This window comes from Anas acuta, chromosome 8, assembly GCF_963932015.1.
Source record: "Anas acuta chromosome 8, bAnaAcu1.1, whole genome shotgun sequence".
Classification (NCBI taxonomy): domain Eukaryota; kingdom Metazoa; phylum Chordata; class Aves; order Anseriformes; family Anatidae; genus Anas; species Anas acuta.
In genome coordinates, this window is record NC_088986.1 from 17,033,272 (window position 1) to 17,051,472 (window position 18,201).

The 18,201-nt window shown below is 37.8% G+C and overlaps 1 protein-coding gene across 2 annotated transcripts in view; it reads right to left on the minus strand.

Moving 5' to 3' along the window:
- Nucleotides 1-691: 691 nt before the first annotated feature.
- The window catches only part of EDEM3 (ER degradation enhancing alpha-mannosidase like protein 3), a 31,394-nt gene continuing 13,884 nt past the window's right edge, over nucleotides 692-18,201 (minus strand). The window contains exons 9-21 of one of the 2 annotated variants that reach the window (XM_068691252.1): nucleotides 17,901-17,998; nucleotides 16,457-16,582; nucleotides 15,818-15,901; nucleotides 14,258-14,341; nucleotides 13,587-13,711; nucleotides 12,926-13,091; nucleotides 9,375-9,529; nucleotides 8,462-8,615; nucleotides 7,670-7,864; nucleotides 6,740-6,905; nucleotides 6,062-6,247; nucleotides 5,137-5,184; nucleotides 692-4,506 (exon numbers count right to left, since the gene is read on the minus strand). In XM_068691252.1, coding sequence (XP_068547353.1) covers nucleotides 4,103-4,506; nucleotides 5,137-5,184; nucleotides 6,062-6,247; nucleotides 6,740-6,905; nucleotides 7,670-7,864; nucleotides 8,462-8,615; nucleotides 9,375-9,529; nucleotides 12,926-13,091; nucleotides 13,587-13,711; nucleotides 14,258-14,341; nucleotides 15,818-15,901; nucleotides 16,457-16,582; nucleotides 17,901-17,998 — 1,991 coding nt within the window. In that variant the 3' untranslated portion in view covers nucleotides 692-4,102. The remainder of the gene's footprint in view (nucleotides 4,507-5,136; nucleotides 5,185-6,061; nucleotides 6,248-6,739; nucleotides 6,906-7,669; nucleotides 7,865-8,461; nucleotides 8,616-9,374; nucleotides 9,530-12,925; nucleotides 13,092-13,586; nucleotides 13,712-14,257; nucleotides 14,342-15,817; nucleotides 15,902-16,456; nucleotides 16,583-17,900; nucleotides 17,999-18,201) is intronic. The other variant, XM_068691253.1, reaches the window with a different exon arrangement.

Consider the following 18,201-nt stretch of genomic DNA (forward strand, 5'->3'; position numbering starts at 1 on the left):
CTGTTCCAGTGTGTGACTACCTCCTTGGTGAAGAAACTTTCCCTGATACCCAGCCTGAACCTCCCCTGTTCACAGCTTGATTCCATTCCCTTGGGTCCTGTCACTGGTCACTAAATAGAAGAGATCAGCGCCTGCCCCTCTCTTCCCCCTCATGACAAAGCTGTAGGCCAACATGAGGTCTCCCCTCAGCCTCCTCTTCTCCAGGCTGAACAGGCCAAGTGACCTCAGCCGCTCCTCATGAAGGGCCCTCTACGCCCTTCACTACCTTCACCCTCCTACGGACCCTGAGGTGGCACAGAACAGCAATGGAAAAATCTCTCCTTTGAGACTTACCAGACCAGACCAGACCCTCTAAACAACAAATTTAAAGTATAGAAGTTGATGTATCATTTATACATAGTGCCATGGACCTGTCCCTGTGCTTGGCCACCCTCATGACACACCAGCCCCTTTCCAAGTTCCTGGCAGGGTGAGGCGCCTGCTGCTTCCTCCATCCCACCCTCCCTATGCCCCATCTGGCCCTGTCCATGGCAGGAGTCAGCACCAGCCCCTCATTAAGGGGCATTATTAATGAAGAACCCAAGCAGTAATGGTGTCCCTACCATAGGCTTTGCTAAAAAGGATAATTAAAAAAAATCAAGGTAAACACAGCTGGCCAGGCCATTCAGAAGCTAGCGTCATTGGGAACAGCTTGACCAGAATATTTACATTTTATTAAATCTTTACAATCAGCAATTATAATAAGTACATAATTATGTACACAGATTATATACACTTTAGCCCAGACTTTTACATCACAGTACATAGTTGCCCTTAGAAATATTGTATACATTTACCACCAGACAGTAAAACCCAACAATAGTGTTACAGCACCTGTTATTAGACATCTTTCATAAGAAAATATACGGCTGTAAATTGGGCTGGCTAAAAAAAAATCTTATAAAATCTGAACATACAATATTTCATTCACAGAATGTTGTTTTTGTTTGTTTTTTTTCCTATGTTCTGAGTGATGCCTTTTGCATAAGATGGCCCATTTTCAACTTCTCAACATACTCATGACTGATGCTAACGCCTTCGGGTATGCTGGCAGGAGGAGGAGAAACAAAGCTGGGCTTGTTTTAGAACTTCATTAACAAACAATAAATGTAAACAATTGAGAATATTCCTCTAATATCAAATGAGAAATTAATTGGCTAATCTGAATTACGTGGCATGGAGCAAGTGCTAGTTCCATCTCAGATTCCTGAATTCTTCAGTATTCAATACTATACAAATTAACGTACAATACCAGACAAATAATCCATTAGTGATGCACAAACAATATTCCACATGGAGCAGAATTAAAAATTTGGAAAGAACACTTACTTCCCATCTCCAAAAGATTAAAAAAAGATTAATACATTCTTTTTGCTTTTTAAGATGACAGTGACAGGAAATTGAACTACTTTCAGCATGATACGAAAAGGTTTAATACAGCTTATTTCCTCATAAGGAAACAAAGTAAAAATAACCTGAATAAAACTGTCCCCCATCCCCCCCCCGTTTACTCCTCTTTCCCAAAAGGCCAACAACTTTACCCAATTCAGTTCTGTAAACCAAGCATGAACCCCACCTGTGCACCTGTGAAACATGGCTATGGCTCTCATGATCATTTCCAAGTGAAACTAAAACGAACTTAAACAACAATGATGAAAATCAATCCAGAAGGAAGGGGGCAACAGTTATCTGAGGTAGGCCACCACCAAACCCATGCTTCAAACCCATACTGAGCTCCAGGATTACGCAGAATCCCTTGAAACAAGAGATGTTTCCTTCCTTAACTGCTTCATCCACATCTGTGATTAACCACAAGCTTGTGGTGGCAAGGAGAAGTTAATCTTTTAGTAAAATTTTACAACTACACCTAAATTTACTGCAGGTTAAAAAAAAAAAAAAAAGAGTAAGCTTCAGTTGCAATATTGGCAGTCTTAACATAATGACTGGAGGACCTCTATGCCTATGAAAAATAATTTTATTTTCACCAAAATAACTAATGAGGACATAGTCCACACCGAAGAGCACGAGAGCTCAAGTGCTCCTTTGTGGCACCAAGCACTGGCAGACCGAAGGAGGACAGGTACCAGGTGGTCTCGGTGCCACAGCCGCCTGCCCCGGGCCATGAGGTGTCAAGCCCCAGCACTGCCAGGGGAGCACTGCGTCTGGCACAGAGCGGGGCTCTGAGTAACAAAGGACACTTAACAGGCTCCCATGGTCAAACTCCCTATATGAAGATACCCACATAAAGAAAAAAAAAAACAACAAAACCTCAAAAACCTCAGCTGCTGCAAGCCCTGCTCACTCAGTTCAAGCCTCCACACAGTTCGCTGTGCAAAGGAATAACTACATTTGAAAGCTAATTTATTTTAAAAGGACACTTATTCACTACTCTGCTACTGCTTCATTTCCTCCTCCAAATTACCTCCTACTCTAGTAATTTAAAGTTATTGTTCAATTTACAGATAGTATTCCAGCTGACTGTCATGCTCTCAAAAGGTGCCTGTGCATCTCGAACCTGTTGAAAGCAAGTGTCAAGTATACATGTATACAACATTTGCCTGGGATTTCTCCATTCATACTGTACACGAGTATACATAAATAAATACAGTATGGCTGTACTAATTAACAGTTGCATATTCAGCACGTGTAATTTCACCAACTAAATGAAAGGCGCACTTCAGATTTGGGCATTTAAAAAAAAATCCATTGTAAAGGTTAATATAAACTTCATTTCTAGCCTGGTGCAGCATACAGGCAGTGTTAATTTATTCTTTGATATAAAACAATTCTTTGAGCCATGATTTTCTAACAAGCAGTTTATCTAAATCAACTTAATTAGCTTTTGGCAGTTTCTTTGGACGCAGTCAAAACATCTCAGCTGTTTAAGCATCCCCATTTTTATTTAAATAATGCTTTTCATAATAGGGCTAACAAATTAAGACCCACACTTATCTGTAACAAACTCCCAAAGCCCAGAGTAACACACCAGTCATTCTCACAATTCACACCACTGTACTTTGAACTATGGACCCAACAGCCAGAACTGTTGCACTTCACCACTGGTACTGGCCTCATTGCCTTAAGTATCACACACATCGAAGTTGCATATAAAAATGACAATGAAGTCAAGCTGTTAGAATAAAAACTGTAGAAAAAAAGGAAGTTTTTGTTATAGCTGATCTAATTCTGTTTAGTATCCTTTCAGAGACTATTGCCAGTTTAAACTGTCTCAGGGTAGATTGGTATTTTCAACCTGGAAGGCCAAAGGAAATGCCTGTACTCAAACATCTGCCCCATCCACCTTACCTCCACCTCAAACATAGCTTTTTTCATAGCACACTTTGAACCCTTACCTGTTAGATCCCAATGAGCAGGGCTGTCTTTGTTTCCCTGATGGAACCTGCTCACAAAGCACACACTGCCTTCAGTTTATAGTTTCGTTAGTTGAGAGTAAAGCAGAAGGAAAAACTCCCAAGTCATCTTGGTCATTCTTCATGGTAACAGATGGAAGGAGCGATGAGCAACACTACTGTGTCTCAGTATGATATGTCAGAACAAAATCAAACTGCTTCTACCAGTGTCTTAAAGATAACAACCAGAAATGATTTCACCCGCTGCTAGCGATGAAGGCTTTCAACTGAGTAGAGATCAGTGGAACCGCACCTTCACTCCAACCAGAACAGCAGCTGGCCTATGGCAAGTGCTCCTGCCCAAACCGTTACTGTGGTATGTTAGCCCCACTGCATTTAACTTTTGCTTTCCAGAGGCCAAAGAGTGTGATTCCTTGGCACCTGGAAGGCAGAAGATGGGCTCATTCCCTGATGAGCCTCCCAGGGTAACAGCACCACGCAGTGGAGCCATACGAATGCTTCAATTGCACATTCCCATTTTTAAACAGGAAAAAAATCAAAACAAAAGAGTGTGTGCTGGATTTATATGATAATTTCCAGGTGACACCTGGTTGCTCATCACAATACTGAATGTTTTCTAGTTCTCAGATATCAGGGCCTCATTTCTACCCAAAGAGTTCTCCATTTGTTTACTAACAAGTCATTATTACAAGTCATAGTTCATCCTTTTCCATCATTTCAAATGCTTCTATATCTTCATTCCAGTCTGCTAATATGGATTCCATAGGTTGGACTTTATTATCCCAGTTAACTTTGGAGTTTGACTCTGTCTCGGTTTTTTGTTCCTGAGGCTGGTTATCCCCTTGCATACATGCTGGCTCTGGAGTACTAGCCTCATCAGTTCCAGGGGTGTAGGAGTCCTGATCTGAAATGGAAACGCTGTCACTGTCTGCATGAGCAGGAGACAAAGAATCAGGGTCAGTAACATCGGAGCTTTCTCCTTCCGGTTCCTCACTGACCGCTACAACATCCTGAGATGCTGAAGAAGCTTCTTCAGAATTTTGTTTATGTGAATCGTTTTCAGACAGTTTCTGGTCCATATTCTCCATTTCCAAGTCTTTGAGAGGGGAAGAGAAAGAAAAAGGTATTTTGAAAGAAATAGAAAGGTAGCATTTTATCATATAATTCAAAAGCAAGATCACTTCCTTTGACTTTATTACTTAAGGAAGCACAAACGTTCAGTTGATATGAAAACTTAATGCTACTAAGGAATGTATTTTAAAGAGGGAAGTGAGGGAAAATATTTAATCATTAGAAAGGGCAAGCAGTCTAGTTTTGGTTTCCAAAACCTGAATTGTGATTTCTGGGCCAGTGCTCGTTGCCTAGACTAGCACTTCGTAGTTCCCTTTCAGACTTCAGAAAACACTTCAGCATCTACTGTGTGCGCTGAACTTTAATGATGGGTTTTAAAGCACTCCCAGATCCACCATGATGCCACATGTGAGGAATTGGGAGATGCAGAGTTATATCAGCTTACTAACCTATGAATTAAAGAGAGTCGAAGCCTCCCTCCTCATAGTTCCACTCAAAACAACACTTGTGTCTAGCACTGATTTAGCTTATAAATTTCCAGCAGCTGTCTGAATTTAACCACACAAATTTCTTTTAACTAGTGTACAAGATGCTATTGTTTCAAGACCTCTAGCGAGTTTAACTGTATATGCCATTTTTAATACAGGATACTTACTGCTATCAATAATGTAGTTTGGAATCGTTTTACCTTTAAAGATTGTTGCTGGGATTCCAAATGAAAGCACAAAGAGGAGGGAAGAAACACACATGCATTACAAATTCTCAAATGCAGAACTATCTTCTGTGTTTATAGTTTGTTAGACCAACTTAACCATATTTACTGACAAGAAGAATTTATAAGCAGCCATGAAAAAATAGTATTGGAGCTTTAAGAATATCACCTTTGCAGATGGGCAGAAAATAAATGCTGTCACTGGTTTACTAGAGATACTAACTCTTCACATACTCTGCTCAGATAAAGCAATACTACCAGGAAAGCTTGCAAAAAGGAAAACCTAGAAATTTCTGCCGTACACAAATGTTTTAATTTGATAAGTACTAGCTTGCAATTTTATCGTATTATAAATGGAAAAACTGAAAAGCACCTGAGGTCAGCAACCTTATTTCTTTCACATGATAACCACTTTTCCTTTGACAGGCAAAGCAGTTATAATAGCTGTCTTTCCTTTTGGGTACCAAGAATGTCACTGGGGAGCTACACTTACAATGTAGGACACTGAAAACGCTTGTGCTATTTCTGATGCTACTTCAAAGCATATCATAACAAAAAGGGTTCAAAAGGAATCCAAAGGACTGTATTGTCTCATTATTGTCTCATCAGTTAAACTGACATCTAACTTATGAACAGCATTTCTGGATGTTAATGTTAACTTGGGGGTGCAGGGAGGGAGGCTCTCAAATAATGGCTTTCATATAATAAAACTAATACTAAGGTCAAGCAGAAAACTAACATTACCAAATAACCTTTGCGCCTTTAATATTGCACCTCTGGGTAGCAACAGAAATCACTCTTGGACATTTCACATCATGCCATAGCACAGATAGAAGTTACTCCTGTATAAAAACACCTTTCAACTTACCTCTGTCTTTTGCTTTGTCAGAAAGGAGCACCTCCACTGCCTCGTATTCCCGGATTGCATCCAGTATAATATTTCCTTCCTTGTTGAAGAGGAAGAGCATGGGGATTGTGATATCATCTGTATTCTTTCCATCACCAGCCATTTGGAAGAGAGGAGCTGTGTCACTGCTGCTTCCTTCATTGTCATCTAGCCAGACACACAAAAGAAAAAGCTAGCAAACCATTCTGTTAGATAAACAGACTACAACTTCAAACTTCAGCAGACTTTTTGAGCAGCTTTCTACCATCCAGTCAGTTAAGGACTGCTTGCAGATAATAGTAAATCAGGTGCAAAAAGAAAAAAAACTTGTGTACTTGTACACCTTACAATTTTTTCATTTACTTTGTACCTTAAGTCTGCCTCAATAGTTACTAGATAGCATTATTCCAATACTCAGTGATCCTTAAAATAACAACTTTACTCTGTAAAACCAGAGACAAATCACCCACCATGCTTTGTTTGGTTACACTTCATGCACAGACATACATAAGCAAAATGTTTCTTTGTCTTCTGAAAGTATAACTTGTGTTAGAATACCATCATTTCAGTTAGCTTAGCAGCTTCTTGTCAGCTTTCCAATATAATCAAATCCGTAAAATACAGGTTACATTTATACAAGTGAATTAAAATCTTATTTACCAATAACAATGCCTCCTATTGCTCCAGCTTTTTGAATGTTTCGTGCTTTTTCAGCAAACATACATTGGCCTCTTTGCATCAAGGCAATTTTTTCTTTCACTGCCTCAGGATTAGTGATCTCCGAACAACCATTATATGGCTTAATCGTCACAACAAATCCTCTCGTCTGTGTGGAAAAACAAAACCAAAACCAAAGCAAGAGAGAATTAGAGCAGTGTGTTCAAGCTTGCATAAGATTCCTGAGCATTTTAGTTTTGTTTCTATCAGTTAATATAATGCATTTAGTATCTTCTGTCAGCACAGGTAATCTTTACACCCTGGACCTTGAACCAGCAAAGAATTACCATGTGAAAACCTAATTCTTCTATTCATATTGTGTCTGTACCAGTAAACAGGTCTCTGGAAAATTATCCTCTGTGAACTGGCAGTCTAGGACTTAACTGTTGGGCTGTATCTTGCCCAAAGTCATGCAGTTTTCCTGCTGCTTCTAATATGAACCACTGCCTCTGATATTTTCTTCTTCCATCTAGATACAGGCCTTTATGAAAGCTTACAAAACAATAGCCAACTCTAAAAGGGCTTCTGTGAATTCACGGCTGACATAGTAGGAAAACCATCCCTTATCACTGAACACCTCTTGAGAAATGCACCGTGAATTATATGAATTTGTTTCAAAGTCACTATGTATGTATATTAAGTTCTCAGTCATGACTGATGGCTCAAGATCAGAGCATGGGCTACAGACCAATAAGCCACTCATCTAAGAAGACTGTGTTCTGTCTTGCCGCACCCTTGTCATTTTAACCCCTGTAATTAATTAATCACACTACCTAGCTACCCTGAAACAGTATCAATATTACAAAATTTAGGCTTCAGCAATATGGAAAGTAACAGAAAGCTAAGAACAGATCCCAGATACATCTTACACACCCCTGATTTGTGTTTGGATAAATCCATCCCAAATTGTGCTGGTCCCGCAGTCAAGACCACCCTGCCAAAGAATGGATGGGAAACAATCTGAACAGCACGAGGAGGTAGCTGTTGCTCTTTCTGTTGCTGACTGGAGAGTTCAATCATTTCCTGCATGAACCGTAAGCCATCTTCAGCATCAAGTGAACTTGCTGCCTAGAGAGTAAAGAAATAATAAAGTTTCATCTTTAATGTTTGACAAACTTGGAGAAAAAAATGAAGTTAGCTTTGCTTGGGCCACCATTTACATCACATACATTAGTACTTTAATGGTTCAGAATAATGCTCTGTTTTTATATCAGTTTCCTCACAAAACAATACTGTTGGCAAACATTCAATGTTACAAAGATTGTAAGATACAGAGTGGACTGCTCTTGGCACTCATTCACCATTTCAAAAGCGGAATTTAAATTTTAGCAATTTCACCACACTGTAGACTAAAAATCTGTAAATAATTAGAACTCCTAAATGAATAGAAATATCTCACATTGAGAACTTCATATTTTCAGATGAGACCCTATTAACTGCATTACTTGGACATGAAAAGCCTCTATCTAATTTAATGGAAGATTAGTTAAAAGTGTTACTGACAAAATAATGACAACATATAAACCTGCTAAATACAGCTGCACATCCACCTCATGCAGTCCCTCCCCTTTCCAGTCACTCTGTCCCTCCTGAACCTCAAAATGCTAAATATCATAGCTAGTACAATTTTACTAGAAGTTTTCAAGAGGTACTGTTGGGTCTTACTTGCACTGCATGCTGTACTAATTGTACTCTTCCATCTTTGAGATGAATCAAACTGACTCCCATCTTCTTCAGTATCTCCAAATGCTCAGGGTTACTGGCCATGAAATCTCTGGCTCTCAATGGTGGTTTTGGTCCACTTCCCAAACTCTCCTCTCTGACAAAAGATATTAGAAATCAAAGCTTTATAAAAAGAAAAAAGATTATTCTTGAAACATAACTCTCACACAGCTTCCACAGGTTATTCCTACCACCACAAGATAACAATTTTTTGGAATAAAGTTGAGCACACATTTATTTCAACAGAGAACTTCTCAGCCTTTTTTAGAAGCTGCCTATATTCTTGATGATTTTGTACTGCGACAAAGAACACAAAAATGTTGATAATGTGAACCTATCATATGCTGCCTCTCATTTCTAAGTAGTCTGTGTAATTGTAAGACCGATTCAGAACATTTCCCCTAACAATTGCTACTCAGTCTTTTACTCATGAAGCACAAATATCACAGATGGTCAGAAGGATAAACTTCAATTTCAGACTGACCTAAGCTCTTCAAAATATCTGAAATTATGTACAGCAATATTCTTTTCTTACTACAGAAAAGAGTTGCAGAACTGTTCAAGAAACCACAGGAATTAATTTTACAAATTCAGAAGATGTATTTCCTGTAATATGTGGGCTACAATTTCCATTTAGAGTATATAGCTCATTAAACTCCTTTTGCTATGAAACATTCACCAATTCCTGATGGAAATGAACAAAGCATTACCAATGAGGCCAGACAAAACTGATTTTTCCCACTACAACCTCAAGGTCAAGAAGCTCCAAGTAGACCTCCTATTTCTCCTCCCACGCACAACAGACACTATTCCTGACATTCCTACAGTAACAAAAGACAGAAGATATTCATCTTACGCTCTGGAAATACCCCTAGGACAGCTCTTATCCACCACATTTTTCAAAGGTTCACGAATACTCTGAGCAAACATTGGGTCATTTGGGAAAAGGATCTGGGTGTTCGGACAGGTCCAGTCAAAATTACTGTCATCCAGCTCTGTGTATTCTGTAGTCTAAAATGAAAGATACAGATAACTTATTAAAAACTCAGGTTACATTTTTACAATAAAATTAACAAACAGGCCTACCCTAAGTCATCAGTGTGCTCAGGACATGCAGCAGTTGAATGGAATGAATGTCCTACAACCACACCGTTTCCAGAAGTGAGAAATGCATAATTCTTCTGTGTCTCACCACACAATGATAACAAGAAATCAGTGCGCCACAACACCTTTTTAGGCATAAACACATTGTTTGCAATTTGTAATATGCCCATCTTGCATTCAGTTTCTAGAACTGTTTTGCACAGTTAATTGTCAACCAGCACACAGTATTTCTCAAGTTTGCTCATAACATACCTAGTGTCCCTGTTCCTTCACACGCTTGACAACTTGAGGAAGTAATTACAATTTCTTTGTAATTGCCTTGATGCTGTCTGAAGCAGCTGCAGGTTTTAAGCAATTCTTATTTGAGGTTACTAATAATGTCACATCTTTCCTTTGGGCAAAAAAAATCTACAAAATATTGTAGGAGATCAACTTCATTCATAAAATACCACAATAGCCATACATCATAAAGTTAAACGCATGTTTATAAAGAATATTATAAAAGGAAAACCAGCGGCTTCTTGAAACTTCATGAACAAAAGATTCTCCTCATCAGTAATTATACTGACTTGCAAGCTTGTGAAGGGGCAAGGCTGTACCTATATATAATTATAATATTCTATATTTTCAGAAAAGATGATAGTTAACATCTGCACAAATCACTGTTTTATTACGTGAAATCATGTGGAGCGTGTGTACAGTGGAAAAAGTGGAGCCATATTTAGTCTCCACTTTGTTTCTTTGCACTGTTTGCAAATAACACATTGAATAACTGGCAAGTTAATTTTGCCACCTATAAAAATTAAGGTAGTATTTACTTACGTAAAAAACAACGCTGTTTACAATGTATTAGCTAATAAAAACATTTATTTAAAGGCTCCCAAAAATTATAAAAAAACTAAAAGGCTATTAGCTTACTTGAATCAACACTTTCAAGTATCTTTGCTTTTGGTGTGACCAATGGTAGTCACGTCACTTCAGAAAGGTCTACAGTACATTGCGTGTTCCAGCACAGTACAGTACGACCTTTCCTGTTTACAAGAATAAATACAAACAGGATGTTGGCTTGCTACTACCAACTATCTCATAGACATTTCAGCTCACTGTGTTTACATTAAAAATATGTTTACACACTTTATTTTTCCTATCCATTTTTTCCACATCAGCTGAATTCCATTAAATAGTAACACAGCTTCACAGCCTTTTAGCCCTTTCACAGAGTTGTTGAGGCCAGCAGGGACCCATAGGTCTATTTCTGCAGCACTACCTTCCAGCTTGGTGGCCACAGCATGTCCTGGTACCTAGGGCTGTTCCTCCCCAGGTGCAGGACACCGCAGTTCTCCTTGCTGAACTTCAGAAGGTTCTTGACAGCCCACCTTTCCAGCCTGTTATGGTCCCTCTGGATGGCAGCACAGCCCCTGGTGAGTCAGACACTCTCCCCAGTTTCACATCATCTGCAGGTTTGCTGAGGATGCACCCCAACCATCATCCAGATCATTAATGAAAACGTTCAACGGGACTGGACCTACGGTGTACTCTGCTTGCACTGACCTCCAACTACACTGTACCACCCCCCAGGTCCAGCCACTCAGACAATTTTTGATCCCGGTCTGGTTATCTAGCCCATACTTCAACAGCTTCTCTATGAGGATCTTATGGGGGACAGTATCAAAGGCCTTACTGAAGTCCAGGAAAACAATACCCACTGCTCTCTCCTCAGGCTGGTGATTTCAGCCTGACCCTCATCAGATTGATGATTTCATTATAAAAGCTTATCAGGTTGGTCAAGCATGACTTCCTTCCTCTTGGTGAATCCATGCTGGCTCCCAAGAATTTTTTCCTTCATGTGCCTGGAAATAGTTTCCAGGATGAGCTGTTCTATCACCTCCTCAGGGTTCAAAGTGAGGCTGATCATGATCAGCCTATAGTTCCCTGGGTCCTCCTTCCTGCCCCTCTGGAAGACAAGAGTGACAATTGCTTTCCTCCAGTCTTTGTGCAGTTTTCCCAGTTGCCAGGATCAATCCAAGATTATACAGAGTGGCCTTGCAATCACAACTACCAGCTCCCTCAGTGCTCATGGGTACATCCCATCAGGGCCCATGAACTTTATGAATGGTCAGTTTGCTTAAGAATTCCCTGACCTGATCCTCTCCCACCAAGGGTACATTTCATGCACGTTGTCAACAACATACTAAACGGAAACTTTCTTAGATTTGCGTTAAGCACATTTGTAATTCAGACTTAACAAAGCTGATTCAAATAAATTACTCTATCCTTTTCTTTGGCTTTTTACTGAACATTTGATATTCTCAAGAAGACTACATAATTAGGCGAGCACTTCATGAAAGCATCACCTGTGAGAATCTTGAGCATCTCAGAAGTAATCACCTTCTCATATTGGGAATGAAAATTATATAAAACAATCTTTAAAAACCTTTGAAGAACTTTGTGCATAATTTGAAAAACACTGATCACACCAGCGACAAAAAAGCAGCAAAAAAAACAGTTACATCACAGGTGTTGAAAAAGTTTGGTAATATATGCTGTCCCTTTTAAATCCATTTGCAATTCCTTCACAATCCCTGTTTCCTAAACTCAAAGACAAGAGATGATATTCAAGAAAAGAACACTTCAAAGAGTGCAGGATATCCACCATCAGGAAACAAACAAAATCAACCTCATGACACTTATTTATAAATAAACTATACCACATTATTGAACATAAATAAGAGAAGTGTTTCTATGCTTCAAGACACAGCTGTAGTAACATAAGGTATTTTGGAAGGTGAAGATAATTTATAAACACATTTATAGTCCTAAATTTACATAACAGATGCATATCACACAAACTAGAACAATTAAACATCTCAAAAGCTATAACTATCTTGTCAAATTAACCTTGCAGAAGTCTCAAGAATCTTTGAAAATCTGCAAAGGGTCTGTGTAGTAAAATAAGCAACAAAAAGACTTAAGAATGTTGTTGTAAATGTTGTAGAAAAATAAGAGAAAATAAATGTGAAGATAAAAATATCAAAGCATGTGATTTTAAGATTTATACAACCCGAGACAGAGAATGATTCTTTTTAAATATCGCTAATAGCCACAACTTTTTTCTCAAGACTGAGTGATGCAGAATCTGATTACGGAAACATTCGGATGCATGTGACTGTCACTGTTAATATGATGAAATGGTTCAGACAAAACAGACTGTCAAAACTAGCATACTATGAACTATGATTTTTCTTCCACTTCCTCTCAAAAAAGGAACTGATCTTCAGCACCATTAAACCTGAGGTTACTTACTGTATTTTTTTTAGAGATGGTTTGGTTTGTAGTGGAAAGCCAAAGTGGTAATAGATGAGCTTCTGTAGTGAATATATAATCTTCTATGTCAAAAATCATGTCTTCCTTATCAGCAAACAGCAGGTAAAGGTATTTAAACATTTCAGCCAGAAAGAAAGAGTCCATTCTATGGAAAAAAACAGATGCCCTTTAAGATACGCATTGTTCTAAAATGTCAGTAAAAGAAATACTCATATTGCTCCATCTCTGAAGTCTTCATGACTATTGTTATTGATCTTTATGTTTGGAACGAAACAATTCAGCATATTCAATACAAAGCAGCATTACACTAAAACAAATTCTATTTTATTTTAATTTTTGAAACTTCTAGATTTGAAGTATATTTTGTTTGAAAGTAATTAATCTATTGCTCTGAATCTAATGAAAGTGTGCTATAAAATTAAAGGTTATTAAACTAAAAATATTCTTATGTAAAACAATCTGTAAAAATATGGAAATAGTTTACAGACTATGACAAGTATTGATAATTTCAGAACTGGTTACCAACCTTGAGGCAGACAGCTACTCAAAAGTCTTATTCAATTCAATCTTATCAACACGGTAAATAGACTTCTTTTCCCCATACAATTTAATAGAAAAAAAATACTGCAAAAGCTTTCACCTGTCTTCATGGCTTCCTGTACGAACGTCCTTCATTGCAGCAAACCCACAAGGTACTCTTGCATACTTGTTTAAGTTTTCAATGAGTGTTTTTCCTACTTCTAGATAATAAGGGTCTCCAGTAGCCTATTAAAAAAAAAAACAACAAAAAACAACCTTCAGGCATACGCAGACTTCACAATTAGCTGCTTTAATTGCTCTGTTGTAATATATTGTTTTCGTACCTTCTTAGATACCAGTAAGGCCTAATTTATCAATAGGAGCTAACCAGTCACAAATAGGACCTCTGAGGTACAACACTGTCACCTTTTGCAGAAACACAGATAAGCACATGGAAGTATTTACAGACACCAAGACATTTGGTGTTACTCTGCAAGGTACAAGTAGCTTTTGTTCTTAAGTCTCTACAAGTTCTAAGAGATCAGCAAATCCTTAATATCTTTAAAAATACGGGCTTTTGTCACTTAACGACTTTTTTTTTTAATGCTAGACATATAAAATTCCTAGAACAATTTTTAATACTAATAATACTTCTGTCCTGTCTATATACAGAACTGGTTCCAGTAGATAAAATAAGCTGGATAGGCTACTTATTTTGTGTTGGTGTTGTAATTCAGTTACAATTCTAGGTGCAAGAAAAAGCAACCAAAAGAGGAATGAAACTGATCTTACCTTATACAAGAAATAAGTACTTTCAGCAAATTCAGGCCTTAAAGGATGCTGAGCCCAATGAACTCTGAAGTCTGTTGTGAAAGCCTGAGGAAGAAGAGAAAAATCATGCAAGAAAAACAAACATGGGTTTACTTCGAATTCTGTGTTAACCATATTACAACAGCTGAAGTACACCAGTGGAGGACTGATGCCCAACGCCAATCTTAGGAGGCCACAAGAACCTCCTTTTAGTTAGTTCACTTGAGACCAAAACCTAAAACAGTGCTGTAGCACATTTAGTACAAGAAAGATTTAAGCTGTGTCAGCACAGAAGACCTGACATCATCCAGCCGCTTAGAAATGAGGGGAGCCCCGCAGGGCTTTCAGGAGTCAAAAGGTCCCAGATGAGAATTCGTGCTCCAGCCCCAGGAGGGAGCACACAGCCACCCATTGCTCCCACCTGCACCAGCACACTGCTACAAGCCATCCACAGTAGCTTGGTGCAGGGTTGCTACAGAGAGACCAACCAGAGCTTCAAGAAATACCATTTCTGCAAACATACATACCACCCGACACTTCCAGTGCATTAAACTGTCATCTCAGACTGACAGATTGTAAGCAGCTGTTTGACATAAGAAATACCAGAGACCAGAAGTCAGTTATCTAAAAATTTCCTACTCTGTGTATTCACTCTCAACATGCACTGGCAAAAGTCGCTTCTGTGATGACTTACACACACTACTAGTCTCTACTAGGGTTTAAACCAAGTCTTTGCTAAAGGGGATACAATATTGGCTTAAATACCACTAGCAGATCTTTCAAAATCTCCTTTATGAATACAAAGCACTAAAAAACAACACAAAAGCTTAAGGAAGAAAATCATATCATTTCAAAAGTACTCAAAAAATCATTCCAGTGACTGGAGAGCATTTTCTGGTCTGTTTCCACAGTAAGGTTAACTAAAATATCCTCTAAAAGAAACAAACTAGCACCAGATGAAAGTCAAAATTACCAGAAGAGTCAGAAGCTCTCTCAGACCTTCTGGGTCATCACAGAATGACATATTTCAACAGGTAAGCAAGATTTTCTGTGCAGAATTAACTCGCTCAAACACTGCATCTGCAGTATCTACATACAAGTTCTTGTTCCTGCGTTCAGGAACATTATACGAGATTTCAGAACATTCTCTGAACAATCAGCCTTCATTTTCCTTCCTTGGGTTAACGAAGATGACTGATTTTTAGCATTAATGCTATTATGTTACTAAGCAGCTACAACCACATGTGTTTATATAAGCTTTGCATATTGAAATAAGTCAAAATCAATTTTGAAAGGCTGAAATATAAAGTCTAAGCAACTGTTAATTATTATTACTGTGTTAACTACAGCCTAACTGAAGGAAAAATATTTCATATCCCTATTGTCATACATGTAGGACTGTAAACTGCGTAAGAATGCTGTAGAAGTGTGCCTTTGGTTTTAATGACATGTAACCTACTATTTTTTCAAATGTATGTCTGATACTGCTCAATGTAAGGTAAGAATCAATTTACATGATAAAAAAAAAAACTACCACCTTACCTCAGGAAGAAAGTTATGCTTTTTTATAACCTGATACAGCATTTCATGAGTTTCAATAGCAGGTCGAATATCACCCTTCAACACCTAAAATTCAGTAATAAAATTAACACAAACTTACCACACGTGCAAATAATATTCAAAGTTAGGCACGCTTGCTGTGTAAAACCACACACGAATTTCTACATTCCCAGCAGATACACATTGTATTACCCTATTTCAGAGTACATCACAGATATTTCATAAGAGCTTTTTAAGCAAAATCAGTGGGGTCATTAAGACTGCCTGTGTAGAGAAACAATTACTACCATTTACAGACAGGCGTGGTGGAAACTTCATTTATTTAACCTTAAAGATGTAACTTGCACACAAGCTAGAAAACTTGTCTCTAGATTATTAAAAAGGCAGCTTAATTCAAGTGTTTTCATGACTAGGAGTGAAGAAGTGAATCATATGAACATACTTTTCTGGATGCAAGTCAACCTGCATCATAGCATATAAATAAAAGGAGTGAGTGCAGAAATTCCAAATAAATTTTTTTGAAAACCAGGTTACTAAGCTTGACTTGTCAATTACATATCCAGTCTATTTAACTGCTTATTACTTATAAAAATTAATCTGCACATGGGTTTTAAGCCTTACCTGCAATCCTGGAAAGAAAGCTAGCAAAGAATCCATCCAGGTCCTAGCATTTAGCATTGGTTTATGAATATGAACATCAAGAAGGAGAGGTGGTTGGCTAATGTATCTCATTATGGCATCATAGTGCTGACAAATAAAATAAATTTGTTATTTTTCTGTTATCAATTATGTTTTACGTGACAGATTTAGATCACAAGCCTATGGCATTCTATTTCAATGGAAGAACCAGTACTTCCCACCCAATTGTTACTGCATTTTGCAATACAGAGTAGTTTCTAGCTTGGCAAACCAAAAGGGTACCAGCTATTGCAATGCTCCACAGTACTGTACATGCTATACAAGTCACATTTTCCAAGTAACACACATACAAAGGTATACTCAAAAGCCATGAGTATACTCAACAAGCAACTATCACAGTTAAAGATTCAGTCTGAACATCTGTACCTTAAGCGCACACTAAGCAAAGCTGAAATTGCTTTCTCTGAATAAAAGAGAATTCTAAGGCAAGTACAACTCAGGAGGAGAAGAGGAAAAGTAGGCTTAAAAAAAAAAAAAAACAAACCTAAAGCAACTGGACTTAATTACTGAAAACAATTTAAAAACCTCTAGCTCATTTGACAGCTTTCTGATTTCTAATCCTATTCTTTTCAAGATAGCTGTCTTGTTTTCAGAAGAAGAGTAGATAAATCATGAGCATGAGCCGAAACAATAGGAAGCACAGTTAACAGATATAATTGAAGATAAATATAATAATGGTGGCTTTAAAAGGTGAGCATATATAAAATAAGCATTACACCAAGTTTTGCGATAGGCCGTTAGCTACTGATTTCATCCAATTTAAGTACTGTGTACGATATAAAAGTCATGCCATATAAATCATTTTATAAAAATTTTTATTGGACATTGCTATTTTCAAATGAAATAATAATCTTTTATGAAAGAATAACAATGCTGACAAAATTACTTAGTAATCTTACAAAATAATGTAATCTAATCTAATCTTCAGTTTGTATGTATACATAAATGTATACTAGGCCTTGGAATCTGCAAATGCAATGCAATATCCAGAACATGATTTTCAGCTCTCCATTGCTTCAGGACAGTTCTTAATGAGAAGCTCTTTTGTTGTTTTTCAGAAATCTTTGCAACACTACACTCTCAAGGTGATCTTGAATTACAGTTCTCGTCTACTAGAAACACGGTAAAAGGTCCAGGAGAAGATTCCAGCCTGCACTGGATGGGGTTAAAATAGCTGCTGCTATGATAGTTCACCCAAGTTTAGCAAAAATTTGTATCAAAAAGAACTTGCATTGCAGACATCCAAAATCTCAGATTCTGCTAAAGATCTCTGCTTAAACTTCACAGGCTAACAACTGACTGACAATACAATTAGTCCTACATTAGTCTTACAGGAGGAAGAAATCCGAGCAAGGTGTTAACTTACTGTGTTAAATCTTTCCAGGAAACTGTCATCTCCCAGCAAGACATAGGCTTTTAATAAATATTCATAATATGAATCTATTCCTGCTCCAACTCCACTATCTAGAAACAACAGAAAATGAAAAGGTGTTTTTTAGTTTAAGTAAGTACATAGGTGTTTTCACATGACTTCATTTTGATTTCAAAGGCTCTTTCAGTAAAAGGAAAAACGGGCTCTAACTAGAATTAAAGCACAGATGGATGCAGATACACAATACTGTTCAGCTATACTAAAGGTTTTGCAATATCAATGCACATAATATGAA